The 17,992-nt window shown below is 41.1% G+C and overlaps 1 protein-coding gene across 3 annotated transcripts in view; it reads right to left on the bottom strand.

Annotated features, from left to right (window-relative positions):
• GNPAT (glyceronephosphate O-acyltransferase) overlaps positions 1-17,992 on the bottom strand; it is a 56,298-nt gene that overhangs the window by 28,669 nt on the left and 9,637 nt on the right. For all 3 annotated transcript variants that reach the window (XM_089529963.1, XM_089529960.1, XM_089529961.1), the window contains 7 exons: positions 15,256-15,432; positions 10,678-10,807; positions 8,629-8,756; positions 8,251-8,326; positions 7,694-7,845; positions 6,507-6,637; positions 118-341 (listed from right to left, as the gene is read on the bottom strand). In XM_089529963.1, the coding sequence (XP_089386089.1) occupies positions 118-341; positions 6,507-6,637; positions 7,694-7,845; positions 8,251-8,326; positions 8,629-8,756; positions 10,678-10,807; positions 15,256-15,432 (1,018 nt within the window). The remainder of the gene's footprint in view (positions 1-117; positions 342-6,506; positions 6,638-7,693; positions 7,846-8,250; positions 8,327-8,628; positions 8,757-10,677; positions 10,808-15,255; positions 15,433-17,992) is intronic.

Raw genomic sequence — 17,992 nt, 5'->3', positions numbered from 1 at the left:
TTTAAGACTCTAAAACAAAACAGTACAGCAGCAGTTCTTACCTTCCCCCACCCCAAAAGAGTAGCATAATTTATAGTCCTCAAAAAAAGACAAGTATGTACAATATTCACATCATACCAGGCCAGTCAAGGAATCCTCCAAATGCTTGAGTTAAACCTTTCAGCCAAACTGTCTTTTCCACCAGAAGCTCAAGATCTATGGCTGGTAAATTTTGGAGCAGGACAGCAGCAACTAATATCCAAGGGCTCAGAACCATGTTTTCTATTTGAAGGAGCTCCATTTTGTATGCTATATCGCTGACAAATTCCTGGACTTCCTCAGATGGCTTTTGAGGAATATGCCTAAAAGGAAAAGTCTAGTGAGCAAAGGCATCCAAATAGAGTTTCTTGCATCCCAGTGTAGTTGTTATTTGCTTCCTTGAGCCAACCGGGAAGATTCTTCCTTTTTTATTTTTCAAATATATTTTATTAATTTTAATTCATTATATCCATCAAGCATAACATCTCTTATTATAATCATAACTTTATACTTTACAAAAAACATTCCCAAATCCGTCCCTTCTTATGTTACATTTCTTACTTTGATTTTATCTGTTGCTTTAATGCCACTCTCTATATCCCCCTAAGAAACCTAAAACGATCTTTAACATTAATAATGCACATAACTTCTTGTGACACTGACACAAAATACAGATAGCACACTCGCTTATCTTCCACACCAAATTCCTACAATCCTTAATATATTTTAATTGTAATCCAAAAAACCAATTAAACAAAATATGTAGCGCTTTACCTAGTCATTCCTGTGTAATATTTCCCCCAAAAAACTTCCAATGTGTGTTCAAGGAGTACAGCTTCTACATTCTGAATGGATTTCCAGTTGGGTGAAGGGACACAGAAGAGATGTCCATGCATTTATCCTCTCTAAAGATTCCAGAGATTATTTAAACACATAGAGAAATCTTGTAGGAAAGAGTGCCTTGCATTTAATATTCTAAGCAATACTGTTAGCTGTTTTTACTGGGAAAACAATTCCAACTCACATTTGAGTGCTTCAGTTAAAAAAATTTGGTTGAATCCAGAGTTCACAAAAAGGAAAGGCAATCAACATCCAGCAGACTCTTGAGAGCAACTTTCAGTGATTTCTCCTAGGAATGCTTGCAACGTAGCTATAAATCTTCAGAAATTTCATTTTCACAGGCCAGAATGAATGATCTTACTATTTTTTTTCTCCTTGCTACAATTTGTCAAAAGCTACACAATTTTCACAGTCTATTTACAGTATAGGATCTATTCTGTGTAAAAAAAATGCATGTGTATTTTTTTATGCAGAAAAAAGCATTTTCTGTGCAGTAAATGCTGCTTTCTGTGCAAAAATCCCCCCAAACCCTGTGCATTTTTGTACAGAATAATTCTTGAACTGCAAAGATTCCTGCCTTAGATTCTTCTTGTTAGGGTTTTTGATACTTGCAGCCTGTATTGACCATCTTATGAATATTTTTTAATATTCTTTCCATCCCTACCTTGGGAATCTCACTTGCTCCATCTGAAAGAAAACCTATGTGGCATCCCTGCTCACAAATTATGACAGATTGAAAATCATTAATCCTGATTTTATTTTTCTCAATATTGCAATAAGGTTTTCAGTTTTAAAAGCTTATCAACATTTCCTTATATAATATTTTAAAACAGGATGGATATTTTATGATAAAATGCATACAGAAATATTTATTGTATAGTGTCTGTATGTCCCCTTGGTATCTGCTGGGGTTTGGTCCCAGGACACCCCCCCCCCCCATAGTTATAGATATCAAAATCCATGGATGCTCAAGTCTCACTAAATACAATGGCATAGTAAAATGGTGTCCTGCCGGGTTCTCGGTGAAGGACCAGACCAGGTTAGGTGGGCGGGGGTGTGTGTGGCCTTGGTACATAAGAACACCTTGTCTCTCACCAGGAACCACATCCGTCAAACTTCCTTTATCGAGTGTATTTACCTGACCCTGAAGGCTAGGGACAGTCTAGGGATTCTGTTGGTGTATTGGCCACCCCGTGCGCTAACGGACTCCCTTAACGAGCTGACACAGCTGGTTGCGGAGCTGATGCTGGAAACGCCCAGGCTATTAGTCCTGGGCGACTTCAACATCCCCTTCGCAGCCAACTATGTTCCATCCGGTGCAGCTCGGGAATTCATGGATACCATGACGGCCATGGGCCTGTCCCAGCTGATTTCGGGTCCAACGCATTTTGCGGGTAATAAACTGGATTTGGTTTTTTGTACGGATGCGGAAAATCCGTGGGTGGAAATAACCAATATTTCCCCCCTGTCATGGACGGATCATTTCCTCGTGGAGGCAAAAATCAAGGCCTCTACCCAGATCCCCCCCGGGGGTGGTGGACCTATTAGGATGGTCCACCCTCGAAGGCTGATGGAACCCAAAAGGTTCCAGGAAGCCTTAGAGGGACACATGGTTGGAAGTGACGGCGACTCTGTTGATGCCCTGACTGGTATTTGGAATACCGGTCTCTCTAGGGCTATACACAGTATCGCTCCCAAGCGCCCTCTCAGGCCTGCCTCCAAAAGTAAGCCCTGGTATACGGAAGATCTCCAGGCGAGGAAGCGGGTCCTGCGACAGCTAGAGCACCGTTGGCGAAAACACCTACGCTTAGCCGACGAGGCTCTCCTAGACCGCCTTTTGGAGGACTACGGAGAGGCGATACGAGCAGCTAAGAATTCGTTCTATGGTGCTCGTGTCGCGTCCGCGGAGTCGCGTCCAGCAGAGTTGTTCAGGGTGGTCAGGGAGCTAACACAGCTCCCTCCCACCCTGAACCAGATCCTTGAACCTTCTAAGGCCTGCTGTGACCAATTTAACAACTTCTTCGCGGATAAAACCTCTCGGATAAGCGAGGGTCTTAACGCCGGCATTAGGGCAGAACCTAGGGTAGAGATATCCAGAGCCTCCGTGGACTCCATTAAACTGGATCAGTTTGAGTTGGTGAGTACCGATGATGTGGACAAGATCCTTGGAAGCGTTCGGAAGACAACCTGCTCTCTCGATCCCTGTCCCTCATGGCTAGCGGCTCAGGGGTGACCGGTGATAACTTCGATGTTACACCGGATTATTAATACATCGTTGATGGATGGGCAATTTCCATCCAGCTTGAAATTGGCCACTATAAAACCGCTGTTAAAAAAGCCCTCCCTCGACCCCCTGATACATAGTAATTATCGGCCAGTCTCGCTGCTGCCATTTTTGGGGAAGGTGATCGAGAGGGCGGTTGCAATCCAGCTTCGATCGATCTTGGATGAAATGGATTATCTGGACCCATTTCAAACTGGCTTTCGGGCGGGTTACGGGGTTGAGACGGCCATGGTCGCCTTGGTCGATGATCTCCGTCTGGGCATCGACAGGGGAAGCATGTCCCTGTTGGTGCTCTTGGACATCTCAGCGGCTTTTGATACCATAGACCATGGTATCCTTCTGGAGCGCCTGGTAGAGGTGGGAATCGGGGGCACTGCGCTCCAGTGGTTCCGGTCCTACCTCTCTGGGAGGTCCCAGATGGTGCAGCTGGGAGACGTGTGCTCTGACGAGAGGGCCCTTAAAACTGGGGTCCCTCAAGGAGCCATTCTGTCTCCCATGCTTTTTAACATTTACATGAAACCGCTGGGAGAGATCATCCGGAGACATGGGGCGCGGGGTTATCAGTACGCTGATGACACCCAAATAGTCTTCTCTATGTCTCCGACTGATGCAGTGACTGAGGATGGCGTCTCTCCTCTCGTGGCCTTTCTGGAGTCGGTAATGGGCTGGATGAAGGAAAACCGACTCAGTCTGAATCCAGAGAAAACGGAGGTACTTGTGATAGGTTCCCCTGGTCCAGGAATGGCGGTGGTTCCACCTGTCCTGAATGGGATCACGCTTCCTGTGAAGGACTCTGTGCGCAGCCTGGGAGTGCTTCTTGATTCGTCGCTTCACCTTACAGCTCAGGTGGATGCGACAGTCAAGAGCACTTGTTATCAGCTTCGGCTTATTCGCCAGCTGCGCCCATACCTGGCCCAGAGAGACCTTGAAACGGTAGTACATGCTCTGGTAACCTCTCGATTGGATTTCTGCAATGCGTTCTACATGGGGCAACCCTTGTACCACACGCGGAAGCTACAGATGGTACAGAATATGGCAGCCAGACTGGTCACTGGTACTTCCAGGGCCAGTCACATTACACCTGTACTTAAAGATCTGCATTGGCTGCCCATTCGCTCCCGGGCACAATACAAGGTGTTGGTTATAACCTATAAAGCCCTACATGGCTTGGGCCCAGGATACCTTGAGGACCGCCTCTCCCCATACATTCCGCCCCGCACACTCAGAACATCTGGGCAGCAACTACTGAGGGTCCCAGGGGCTAGACTAGCCTCCACAGCAAGTAGGTCATATACCATCATCGCCCCGACCCTCTGGAATACGCTGCCCACAGAGCTCCGCTCGGCCACCTCCCTGGCCCAGTTCAGGAAGGAACTAAAAACCTTCCTGTTCCGATTAGCATTCCCTGACAGTTCCAGCTAGTCTTCCCCCCCTCTGACAGCAATGGTAGCTGGTTGATGGGGTTTTAGTATTGGTTTTAACAGTTTTATTGTATTGAATTGTTGATGTATGTACTGGTATTGTTTTAACTTGTTGTGCACCGCCCTGATCATAGGAAGGGCGGTATATAAATAAAAAAAATTATTATTATTATTATTATTATTATTATTATTATTTATTATATAAAATGGCAAAATCAAGTTTTGCTTTTTGGAATATATATATAGAGATATAGCTATAGCTATATAATATTTTTAAACCATTGATGGCTGAATCCATTGATGAATCTGTAGATACGGAAGGTCAAATGTATGTGCCTTCAGAAATATGGTGTGTGAGAGAGTATGTGCCTTCAAATTGCCTGCTTACCTATGGCAACCCCATGAACTTCATAGGGTTTTCTTAGGTATGGGATACTCAGAGGTGAATTTCCCCGTTTCTTCCTCTAAAATATTGCTTACAGCACCTGGTATTCATTGGTAGTCTCCCATCCAAGTACTAACCAGGTCTGACCCTGCTTAGCTAACCAGATTAGGCAGCTCTGGGGCCTTTATGGTATTTAGGCCCTATATTTTATGGTAAAATATCAAAAAAAATTCAGTTTTTCATATGATTTTTAAAAAATACAGCTTAACACAGAAAAAGGGCAGAGTAGATTATGAAGAACATGTTCAGAACTGACACAAACAAAGACAAAACTCATCTCTCCATACTAATTCCTTCTCCTACATGTAGGTCTCAGTGGTGATCTGACAAGTCCACAATGGCCCCAGAAAAGAATGTCTGGGAGTAAAGAAAAATCAATAGGCATAATTCCCCAAGAGCTCGACCCTTCAAAACTCTGGATCTAATCCAATGATTAGGATCCACTCATGCAATGGACCACAGCATGAGCAGTAAAGTATTTTCATGCACAGAGGTATGCAAGACATTATAGAAGTGAAGCTGCATTTTAAGGACACATTTGCAACAGCTACTGCAAATGATAACTACAGGGGTGGAGCTTTCCAGTCTGCTAATGTCAAATAGGATCTTACCTTGGATGTTCATTGTTTCACCATACACTCAATGATAAAGGTCAACTTCAGTTTTGAATGTTTACAAAAAAAAAAAGTTCCTGGAACTCCGTCAGACTGCATTTCGTGGCCAAACCAGTGCCAATTCATACTGCCAGCAACAATGCAATGTAAATACTAGGACATGCTAAGAAATGAATTTCTTAGGGGGAAAGAAGACTAGATCTGTGCATTTGTTAGTTTGTAAATACGGAAAGGCTCATGTTGCTGAAACCAGGGAACAAGGCAAGAGAGTAGGATTTAATTTAGATATTGCAACAGCTGATGAAATGTCAGGATCTAATGTTCACGAATACCCACAACAGCAATTGTGCTGATCTTTACTTGGGAATGTTATATTTAAAAGTACAGTTCACATCAGAAAAAAATAGTATGGCATCAGTACACACATTGTGTACTTAAGGTTAATTTTTCTGACCCTCAAGCAGTCTTAAATCTGACATTCTAAACTCTCTTGATCACTGAAGATGGAAAGGTGTGTAGTCCAATGAATGATCAGCTCAAGTATTTATTATTATTGTTGTGTACTTTCAAGTCATTTCTGGCTTATGATGACCCTAAGGCCCTATCATGGGGATTTTCTTGGCATGTTTCTTCAGCGGGGGTTTGCTACTCTCATCCTCTGAGGTTGAGAGAATGTAACTTGCCCAAGGTCACCCAGTGCGTTTACATGGCTAAGCTGGGATCAGTTATAGTATACTAACACAGTAAAGCTGTCTTCCTTGAATACAGCATACAAAAGGAAGGTCACACTATTCAAGTACCTAGTGATTTTAGAAGAGTGTGAAAAAATGACCCAAATGCCAGTTCTGCTCATAAACCATTAAAAAATTAATACACTAAAATACCTGGGAACCAAATTGAATGGACATCTATTTATTCTCCCAGATGCCAACGTTCTGAGCGATAAAGGCTGTCCAAAGTACATATGAACACTTCCAAAATCTTCACTCAGAATTTTCCTGGCCTTAAAGAGTCCCTACAGAGTAAAGAATTGATAGGAAGTAAAAAAAAACATTTGCAAGAGTGGAGTTTTGTGCAGATATGATCATTAATACTATATTACACAGAAAACTATTATTTTTTCATAATTTCAAACAGCAGCATCATTTCTGAGACTTTCAGAGTACTTTATGGTTCCTAGTCCCTTTATCTTGACAATAACTCTACAAGGTATGCAATTTTTTCTTTTCTTTTAGGGAAGGAAATGGAGGCGAGGAGGAGCAAGTTATCCTAGATACACACTCTGACTATAGATATAGTGCTAAACTGTGTTTCGTATTTTGAGAAGAAACTGCAACAAGGTACAGGTTTTAACATTCCTTTCCCTCTCCTTGTCATTCCCCATGAAGAAGAAATTGGAGAATTTTGTTTTGATTTATAGCAACAGAAACAGCAACAGCAAGTACATTTCTATACCGCTCATCAGTGAACTAAGCACTCACTAAGCAGTTTACAATGTGTAAGCTAATTGCACCCAACAAGCTGGGTACTCATTTTAGCGACCTACAGAAGAATGCCAGGCTGAGTCAGCCCTGGAGCCCCTGGCTGGTATTGAACTCACAACTTTACAACTGTGAGTGTGTGGCTGCAGTACTGGCATTTAACCACTGTGCCACCAGGGCTCCTTTAATTTGATTTCACATTAACCTGTTCAATGTGTCATCCAAACCCAGGAACAATGGTTAATTTTAACTACAGTTGATTTAAATAAACCAACTTTATAAGCTATGTTTTGAAATTGTTTGTTTTTTTTCAACAAATCACAGCTAAGAATAATCAGTTTGTCTACATACAGATTTCAAGAAAACCTGTAGTTAATCTAACCTAAAAGCAAAAAATTCCTATTTCGTCTTTGCAGCTGTACTGGAAGAAGAAAAGAGATATACAAGCCCAAGACTCATAATACTAAATCAAAGTTTAGCATTATATAAAAACAAGCCACAATGAAATTATGGCAAAACAGGTTTTGAACCCAGAACAAGGTCCAATATTCCATCCTTTGAACTACATCAATTTACATCTAGTTCCTTACCGATGTTGATTCCTTTGGTTTAGGGACTCCTAAAAGTTCACGCGCATAAAGGGATTCTTCCAATACTCTCTCATAACTGATACTTATTGGAACAAGATAAATGTCAAACACTTCCCTTTTAAGGAAAGGATCCATAACAATATTGAGGAGACCTGGAAGAGGAATAAAAGGCTTAATTTTTCAAAAGTCGGAATAAATGCAAAATTTTCATTAAAAAATAAAATCAAAACGAATTGCTTTCTAGCCTACAATATATTTTAGCAGGCCTTTAATATCAAATACACTGTTGATTTCCTGTTTAGCGGTTATAAACCAGCATGGTGTAATGGTCTGACTCCAGGAGACCAGAGTTCAAATCCCCGCTCAGCCATGGAAACCCACTGGATGATCTTGGGCAAGACAACTCTCTCAGCCACAGAGGAAGGCAATGGCAACCCTCCTCTAAATAAATGTTGCATATAAAACCCTGAGATAGGTTAACCTTAGGTTACCACAAGTCACCTTAGGTTGTAAGTAAAAACACAAATTCTGCAAAAGCTGAAAATTTTTGAACATACCAAATTTTGGAGTCAATGTCTTTGCAGTGCGGCTTCTTGTCCCTTCCAGATAAAACTCAACAGGAGCATATCCATTCTTTCAGGAAAAAAGACAGTCAGCAGTTAGTAGTGATAACAAGTGAGTGATATTTACTTATTTTTTAATAAATTAAGTGAGGTGGGTTTTTTTTTGGGGGGGGGGGTAAAGTTTTGAAGTAGAAGTTACACAAGTCAAACAGAAAGTATAATGAACTCTATCCAAAAGCAGAATAAGTGGTTAAAGTAATAAAATGCAAAAATTAATAGACAGAGTTGTATTTTTATATAAGTTTTGAAAGCTGCTAAACCTAGTAAATCTCAAAATTCAATATAAAATTAAAATAATCTTAAAATTTATACCTTTAATACTGTTTTTACATATTCAGCAAACACTGCCCAATAGAGTTTATTTCCACCAAATGTACGTCGCATAAAAAAGGCACCTGATTTTCGTAGCAATTCACCAACAATTTTCATTCCCAGGAAATCTAGGAAAGGTACAGAAATGGAGTAGCAGAATTAATCAATGTCTCTAAAGTATATACATGTATATAAACTGACCTGAAGTCTAATTTGAGAGCAGGTTTTGGTGCCAAAATTATGGATTTTGATATGATTAGTGGATAAGTTGGGGGTAAAACCTAGGGGCACGTAACAAAAGATGTAAAGGATGATGCAAAGGAAAATGATGCCAAAGAATTTGCAGAACTGCAGCAGGCATAACTGTTTATGCTCACCCTAAAAGCTGCATGGATGAGGAGAGAACTACGGTAAATGATGGCTATGCGATGCATTGGGGAGGTGATCAGCATGGGCAGGACTAAGAAAATGCACAAGTCAAAAAGGATATAAAGATAAAGCAAATTTAACTTTAATGTGATAACTTTGCTGCGAAAAGCTGACAAACATATTCAAATAATTTATTCAAATTCTTCAGAGCTCCAGCACGCATTTGAAGGGAAACACCAAAGAGTCGCTGCTGCCACCATTTTCCCACCCAGGCATTCAAAAGCCCAGAAGTGGTGCCTTGGTTGAGTTAGTAGAGGAGATTGGTGCTCCCAGGATGGACTACGCCGTCACCTTTCACCACTCTCCTCAGAGAAGGGAATGATTCCTTTTTTAATGACTGTTAAGGTACAGCACTTACACTGACCTTTGGATAAGTCAACAGGTTTTTTGAGTCGATTTTTGACTAAAATTTCTGGACTTATACATGAGTATATACAGTACTTACTTTATCAAGAAACACACACAAGATTTAGAGAATTGTCAGTGTGGGTAATACATTAAAAACAAAATTTAGAAGTATTTAGAGAATAAATGACAGAGAATTATACCAAGAAGACATAGACCCCAAAAACATTGCAGAAATACCGTATATACTCAAGTATAAGTCGATCTCATGTATAAATAGAGGGCAAGTTTTGGGGCCAAAATTATGGATTTTGCTGTGACCCATAGATAAGTCGAGAGTAAAATTTAGAGACATATAGCAAAGATCTAAAGGATGAAGCAAAGCAAAACAATGTCAAAGAACTTATAAAATTCCATCAGACATAACTCTTTGTGCTTACTCTTAAGAGTGGATGGATGAGAGAGTAGAGGGTGTCAGTGCTTCACATATTATACTCATGCTTTTCACCAGGAGATGGTTCCTTCTTTTCAATAAGAGTTAAGATAAAGTAATTACACTGACCCGTGGATAAGTTGACTCAGGTTTTTTGGGTCAATTTTTGACCTAAATTTCTAGAATTATACATAAGTATATACAGTAATTCAGTTTGAGACCACTTTAACTGCTCTGGGTCAGTCCTAGAGAATCCTGGGAACTGTAGTTTGTTGTGGCACCAGAGCTCTCTGGCAGAGAAGGCTAAATGTCTCACAAAACTACAATTCCCAGAATCCCATAACACTGAGCCAGGGCAGATAAAGCAGTCTCAAACTGGATTATTTCTACAGTGTGTTTTGGATCATACTTTGCAAATTTTAGACTAGAGTGGACAAAGTGTATCCACAGGCTGCCCTTGAAAACCCAATGTGTGGCTCCTGTTGTGCCCAGAAAAGCCCCCCCCCCCCATTTAATTTTACACCAAATTTAGAGGTGATTTTTTTTTGTCCAAAAACTAACCAGAAACATCCCAAACCTGTCACAAATGCATTATTTTACCTCCCTCACCACCCCATAGCCCTGCCCCAAACCCTAAAATAAAGGCTGAATGTGGCAGTAACAGCTGCCAGAAATGATATTATGTCACTTCTGACATGTTGAAATGCAACATTACAGACCTCCTGAAGAAACCCTTTCAATCCTATTGGTAACAGTCTGGTTCAACCCCCTGGCATTTTAGCTTATGCCAGCACAAAAATTTGGCAGTTATAAAAGTGAATTTTGTCAAGGGAAATATTTACCTATTCCTGCAGCAATAACAGGCAAAGCCAAGTCATAGTTGTATAATACATAAGATAACAGGAGAAAATCTATGTAGCTCCGATGACTAGGCAGCAGAACAACTGGATGTTCTTGTATTGCCTGTTGTAACTAAGAAAGAACAACTTGTTATTTATCACTATAAAATTCAAGAAAGCCTTTGAATGGCCTTTTTGAAAAGGTCATTATGTTACTTAAAACACACTTACAATTGCTTCTCATTCTTCCTCAGTGAAGATAAGTGTAAGCCCGAGGGCAGGGATCCGTCTAACTAAAAAGATTGCATGTACAGTGCTGTGTAAATTTACAGCGCTTCATAAATAAAGGTTAATAATAATAATAATATAGGAAAAGTTTCAGGAAAAATGCATGCTTAATTGCACTGAAGTCCACACCTTGAAAACACAGACATAGTGGCAGTCTGAATATCAGTCTTTCCTCAATCTTCTAATTTAGATTATACAGATGCAGCTCAACCATAGTGAACTCACTGATTTCATGCAAACTGCGCCATTTCTGACTACCTGGCACTTGACTTTCCACTCTCTGACCATCATTTAATCTCCTTTGCTCTCACTTATACTCCTCCTCCTATGTACTGTATATGTATTATCCTACTTGTGAGTATGTATTTTCCCTGGATAATGATTAACCTTCCATTTTGGAGCCAAGCCCTCCCTCCAGTCCATCTGCCTTGGTCCAGGCCTCGGAGGTAGAGAGGAACTGCTGGACCTCTTACCCTTTCCCGTCACCACTCCCTTCTCCTTCTGTGTCATGTCTTTTTAGATTGTAAGCCTGAGGGCAGGGAACCGTCTAACTAAAAAGATTGCATGTACAGCGCTGTGTAAATTTACAGCGCTTCATAAATAAAGGTTAATAATAATAATAATAATGATCTTGCCATCAGAGTAGTTATGTTGAACACCCATGCCAAAGGAACAATAGTATAAGCAGAAGCATATATGTGCTTTGCCTCAATTCTGAGAATTGTAGTAATCAACACTGATATGCATCCTAGCCTTGTTTCTAGCAATAAAAGGAACTAGCCTTCATCTTCTCTCTTTGTGGAGCAGCAACAAAAATATCAGTTTGGGAGATACATTGGGCAATATATTTCTTCTTCAATTCATCATCTATTGTCAGCAAAACATGACACAGTATCACCTTCCTCAACTGAATACCCACCAAATGAACTACAGCTCCCGCTACACAGGAGCTGGGATGATGAGAGTTATAATCCAAAACATTTGGAGAGCAGCAAATTAAGAAAGGCTGCCACAATAACATGTGTCAGACTGAACCTTCAGCTGTGTTGAAAAGACCAATTTGTTAGCACATGCCATAGATTTTGCACATGTCACTGCAACAAGGCGGGGAGGTGGGCAAGAAATACAAGAAGAAGGGTTAGGAAAGAGAGAAGAATAAGCATTTATATGATGTTCACACACTCCAAGAGGGAGATACAGCCAGGCGTCAACTGGATGAAAATCTTAAATTTTGATAAAGCATAAGTGCAAACTAGTAAGGTAGGCTAGTGATCTAGAATATCTATGTGAAGAATCCTGTTTGGAATCCAGGTCTGCAGCTGTCACAAGACAATGAAGGATACATTTTTATACATTCATACTTTTCTATAGTTTTCATTCATTTCATTTAATTATGTCTATTACAATGAACTGAAATATTTCAATTCAGAGTCTAGTTAAAAAGGGACCATCATTGCTCACATCTAGGTATAAATCTTATGTTTTATGTGAAGTGAGCATTCTGACAAGTCTGGTGTGATTCACTAGAGAAAGGGATAAACAAGGTCATTTGGCTCTTTATGTCTAAGATCAACACAGATGTAGAATATATGCTTGTCCAGACAGATCTGAAAGGTAGATTCTGAGAACAGAACAGAGGGACGATATACACAGAAAACAAGACAAGCTTCAGTACATACTTTCTAGAAACAAGCCAATACTCTTTTTATGTGAAAAATATGCCTGTTTGGACAAGTTCCCCTAAAATAATATTTGACTTTCTACATGAGGGGAGATCCATCACATGTGTACTGATTCTTTGCCCTTCCTGACTAGGGGGAAACTGGGCAAAGGAAATTTCCATCCTGCCTAAAAGAGGATGTGGTGGAGCTGTTACTAAAAAAAGGCTTCCCTGGATCCCACCATTGTGAGAAATTATCAGCCAGTCTCTCACATTCCATTTTGGAGCAAGGTTCTTAAGCACCTGGTGGCCTCCCAGACCCAGGGATTTCTGGTTATGGGACATGGGCTTTGGCCATGTTGGTGGATGGTGGATGACTAATGCAGGGAACAGAACAGAGGAAGTGTGTCCCTGTTAGCTTTGCTGGACCTCTCAGTGGCTTTTGATATCTTTCAATATCTTTCACCATGGTATCCTTCTGAGTCACCTCTCTGGAATGAATGCATAAAATTCTTTATTAAGGTCAAAGACCAGACCTCTCTGGATTGGGGCTGGGGGCACTATTATGCAGTGGTCTCACTCTTTCTTGAAATGGTGAATTCAGACGGTAGTGCTGGAGGACTCCTGTTCAATGGTCTGTCTACTAGCCAGTGTGGTCTGTTAGGGTTCTGCTTTGGCCCCCAAACTGTTTAATATGTAGATAAAACTGCTAGGATAGGTCATCCAGAGTTTTGTGGTGTGGTGTTGCCAATATGCTGCACACACCCAACTCTGTCTCCTTTCCATCTGATTTCAAGGAAGCTGTCTTGGTACTGAGTCAGTATCTGTTATCAGCAATGGACTGAATGAGGGCAAACAAACTGAAACTTAATCCAGACAAGACAGCTCCTGATCAGTAGAAAGGCAGATCAGGGAACAGGGACTCTGCCTCTACTGGGTGAAGTTACATTCCCCCTGAAATCTCAGACTCACAGCCTGGGTGCCCTCCTGGATTCGACACTCCAAAGAAGGAGACTCCACCACACTTTGAGATAGCATATTACACTGTCAAACAGCTCTTGCCATCAGGGCATTCTTCCTAATGTTTATGTGGAATCTCTTTTCCTGTAGTTTCAATCCATTGCTCTGTGCCCTAGTCTCTGGAGCAGCAGAAAACAAGCTTGCTCCATCTTCAGTATGATATCCTTCCCAATATTTAAACATGGCTACTATGTCATCTCTTAACCTTTTCTTCTCTAGGCTAAACATATCCAGCTCCCAAAACCATTCCTCATAGGGCATGGTTTTCGGCACTTTTACCATTTTGGTTACCCTTCTCTGGACATCTTCCATGAATTGTGCCCAAAACTGGACACAGATATCCGTCCAAAACAGAATAGAGTTCTACTATTGCTTCCCTTAATCTAGACACTATACAGTGGAGCCTCTCCTTACGTGGGGGATCCATTCCAGAGCCCCCTGCATAAGGCAAATTCCGTGTAAGCACAAGCCCCATTCAATAGAATGGGGCTTGTGATCACGGCGGCACGCACTCCATTCATTCGATTACAGCACAATGTGGAAGCTGCGTATGGAGCGGACGCACTGTACTACAACTGATGCAGCCTAGAACTGCTTCTTGACCCTTGACTCATGATCAATTTGTGTTTACTCATGTGTAGCCTGTAGTCTACTAAGACTCCTTTTTACATGTACTGCTGTTAAGCCAGTTGCCAGTAGTCCTGAGGTGTAAATTTTATTTTTTCCCTAAGTGTAGTACCTTACATTTCTCCCTGTTGAAATTCATTTATTAAGGTCATTTTGTATTCTGATTCTGTCCTCTGGGGTATTAACTACTAATTTGATGACATCTTCAAATTTGATAAGCATGCCCTGTATTCCATTATCCAAGACATTTATTCTGACTCCACACTAACAACTGCATATAACAACACATATTCACAAACAGATACAAAATAGCTAAGAACTCTAGAGATGTTCCTTTGTCATCTTCCCTCTTCAAAATGCCTTTTTTCCCCAGCCACTTGTTTCCACATCATGAGATAAAGATCTGTAACCTTTTGAAAAGGCAGGCCCAACTCCATGCCATCTGTCATCATCCGGCCTGGGAGGGAGTTAAAAGGCGGTGCCAGCTCCATCAGGCCTGGCCTCAATTAAGAAGCAGAGCCCTCCCTCCAGTCCATCTGCCTTGGTCCAGGTTTCAGAGGGAGAGAAGAAATGCTGGATCTGATCCCCTTCCCCACCACCATTCCTTTCTCCTTTTGTGTCGTGTCTTTTTAGATTGTAAGCCTGAGGACAGGGAACCATCTAATTAAAAAGATTATATGTGCAGCACTGTGTAAATTTACAGCGCTATATAAATAAAGCTTAATAATAATAATAATAATAATAATAATAATAATGACAGCTACCAATAAGATAACTACATGGCTATGGATAACAATATAATGTCAAGCAATCTAAAATGGTGATCTTGGGAATTGATCTCATGGATGATCTCAGCCCAAACAGCCAAGCTATCGTGCAGCTATTGCCATCATTGTACAAGTGTGCACTAACAATCACACAAATTCACAAAATTATGTTGCAACAGAATTCTAGTTGCTTCTGTAAGTGTTCATACACATACTTACTTTCTGCATACCATCTTCATTCACACAAATGCTCCTGAAGAGGCATTTAAATATTTTGCTCAGTGTGAAAGCAAAAAGACGAATAGCTCCCATATGCATGCTGTGCCCCATCTCATCAAGAATTTCTGCTGCTTCTTCTTGTATAATGTCAGGGGATTCACCTGTCTCTCTTGATAGCTAAGAGGAAAAAAGAAGAGAATCTCTTTTAGGGGATGGTGGGTTTAGTGGATTCAGTGGGTCTGTTCTAATTGTGATTAGCAGGTAGGCACAGTTTTAGTGCAAAAAGAAAATACTGAGATTACCCTCTTAATATGCACCTCAACAAATGACAAGGACATGAACATTATACATCACTGATAGAACTGTGGATCTAGAACTGTGGATCAGGTTTTGTAAGGCACAAAAAATAATAATCTTTTCCTTCAGACATACTGCCTTTTGACATCCAAGTGTATCACTGAATACCCAAGTCAGGATCATCCACACAACAATTTCTATGAGTGGCTGTAAAAGTTGGATAGTGAAGAAAGCTGACAAGTGGATAAACTCTTTTGAAATGTGGTATTGAAGAGTCCTATGGATGCAGTACACCACCAAAAAGAGAAACATATAATGAAACTACGGTCTGCTACAGACTGCCAAAATAAAGCTGCTTCGGGTCTCTTTGGAGGTATGCTGTTTAAATGATGCATGCATCCTAAGAATCCGGAAGCTGCACCAAAGCTGCCCTCCAGTGCTTAGGAATGGAGTGTGGCTTTGGCGCGACCTCCAGACTCTTAGGACCCATGCATCATTTAAAAAGCATATCTCCAAAGAGACCTGAAGCAGCTTTATTTTGGCAGTCTGTAATAGGCCTACATGATTCATTAGAAAAGACGAAAATGTTTGGTAAGGTTAAAAGAAGACTGAATCAAAGGTGATTAGACAAAATCAAGGAAACCATGGGCCTGAGTTTGTAAGACCTCAGCAGAGCTGTTAATAATAGGCTATCCATTGAAGCCAACATCACTGCAATTAACAACAAACCACAACCAAAACAAAACTCAGTGAACTACAATGATAGCACAAGAGACAGATCAAACATCTTTCTATCATATGGAAAGATGCTTCAGTGAGTTGCCAGCTGGGTATAGCACAGAAAAGCAGCGCAGTCAGTTATTTCACAGAAAAAAACTTTTTCCTGCAAACTGTGGGGAATAACAACAGAGAAACAAAGGAAGAAGCAGATCAGAAAACAACTGTTTTATATTTGGCTATTAAGACTAGTGCTCAGTATTGCTCAGTGTATAACAACAAAGAGCTACAAATTCAGTATTATTATTATTATTATTATTATTATTATATTTATGTTCATTTATATCCCACCTCTTTCCCAGTACAGGTACTCAAGGTGGCTAACAAATCTAAAACAATCCAAGTTAAAAGAGTACAAAACATTAAAAATACAAAGTTCAAAAAACATTTAAACAATTCAAACAAAAACATTACATTATTAAAATTTAAAACTCTTTAAAACAAAAACAAAACAGCATCCGTATCAGGCCTGGTGGCATAAAAATGTTTTTATCTGCTTTTGAAAAGAAAACAAAGATGGAGCCATCCTGGCCTCTCTAGTGGGGGACTTCCAGAGCTTGGGAACAGCCACTGAGAAGGCCCTCTCTCTTGTTTCCACCAAATGAGCCTGAGAGGATAGTGGGACAGAAAGAAGGGCCTCCCCTGATTATCTCAATACTCTGTGGGGCTCGTACAGGGAGATACGGTCCTTTAAATAGCCTGGACCCAACCTTTGAATTGTGCCTGGAAATGGACTGGCAGCCAATGGAGCTGTTGCAACAAGGGAGTTGTATACTCCCTATAGCCAATTCCGGTTTACAGCCTGGCAGGAGCTCTTTCCACCAGCTGAAGTTTCTGAGCACTTTTCAAAGACAGCCCAACATAGAGTGGATTACAATAATCCAGACAGGATGTAATCAAGGCAGGAACAGGTGCGGCTGGGGCACAAGTTTTAGCTCTGCAAAGGCACTCTTTGTCACTGCTGATACCTGGACTTCCAGGCTCAGCACTGAGTCCAGAAGTACCCCGAAACTACGAACCTGAGTTTTCAGGGGGGATGTAAACCCATCTAACACAGGCTGAATGCCTATTCCCGGATCTGTCTTTCAACTGACGAGGAGCACCTGTGTCTTGTATGGATTAAACTTCAATTTGTTTGCCCTTACCCAGTCCATTACAGTAGCCAGACACCAGTTTAGGACAGAAACAATTTCCTTGGAATTAGGTGGTGAGGAGTAATAGAGCTGGGTATCATCAGCATACAGGTGACATCATACTCCAAAACTCTGGATAGCCTCTCCAAACGGTTTCATGTCGATGTTAAAAAGCATAGGAAACAGGACTGAGCCCTGAGGAACCCCACAGGCTAATAGCCAAGGAGTCAAACAGGTATCCCCAGCACCAACCTCTGAGGTACCCCTCCAAGAAGGAACAGAGCCACTATAGAACAATGCCTCCAAGCCCAATCCCAGAGAGGCAGCTCAGAAGGATACCGTGGTCAATGGTATTGAAAGCTACTGAGAGGTCCAGCAAAACCAACAGGGACACACTCCCCCTGTCCAGTTCCCTGCATAGGTCATACACCAAGGCGAACAAAGCTGTTTCTGTCCCATAACCAGGCCTAAAACCAGACTGACATGGATCTAGATAATCCGTCTCATCCAGGAATGCCTAACTAATGAAG

The sequence above is a fragment of the Sceloporus occidentalis genome, unplaced genomic scaffold (genome assembly GCF_023333645.1).
Source record: "Sceloporus occidentalis isolate IW3139 unplaced genomic scaffold, rSceOcc1.0.p SCAF_6, whole genome shotgun sequence".
Classification (NCBI taxonomy): Eukaryota; Metazoa; Chordata; class Lepidosauria; order Squamata; family Phrynosomatidae; genus Sceloporus; species Sceloporus occidentalis.
The sequence above is the reverse complement of the archived record's forward strand: the minus strand, read 5'-3'. Positions and strand labels throughout refer to the sequence as shown.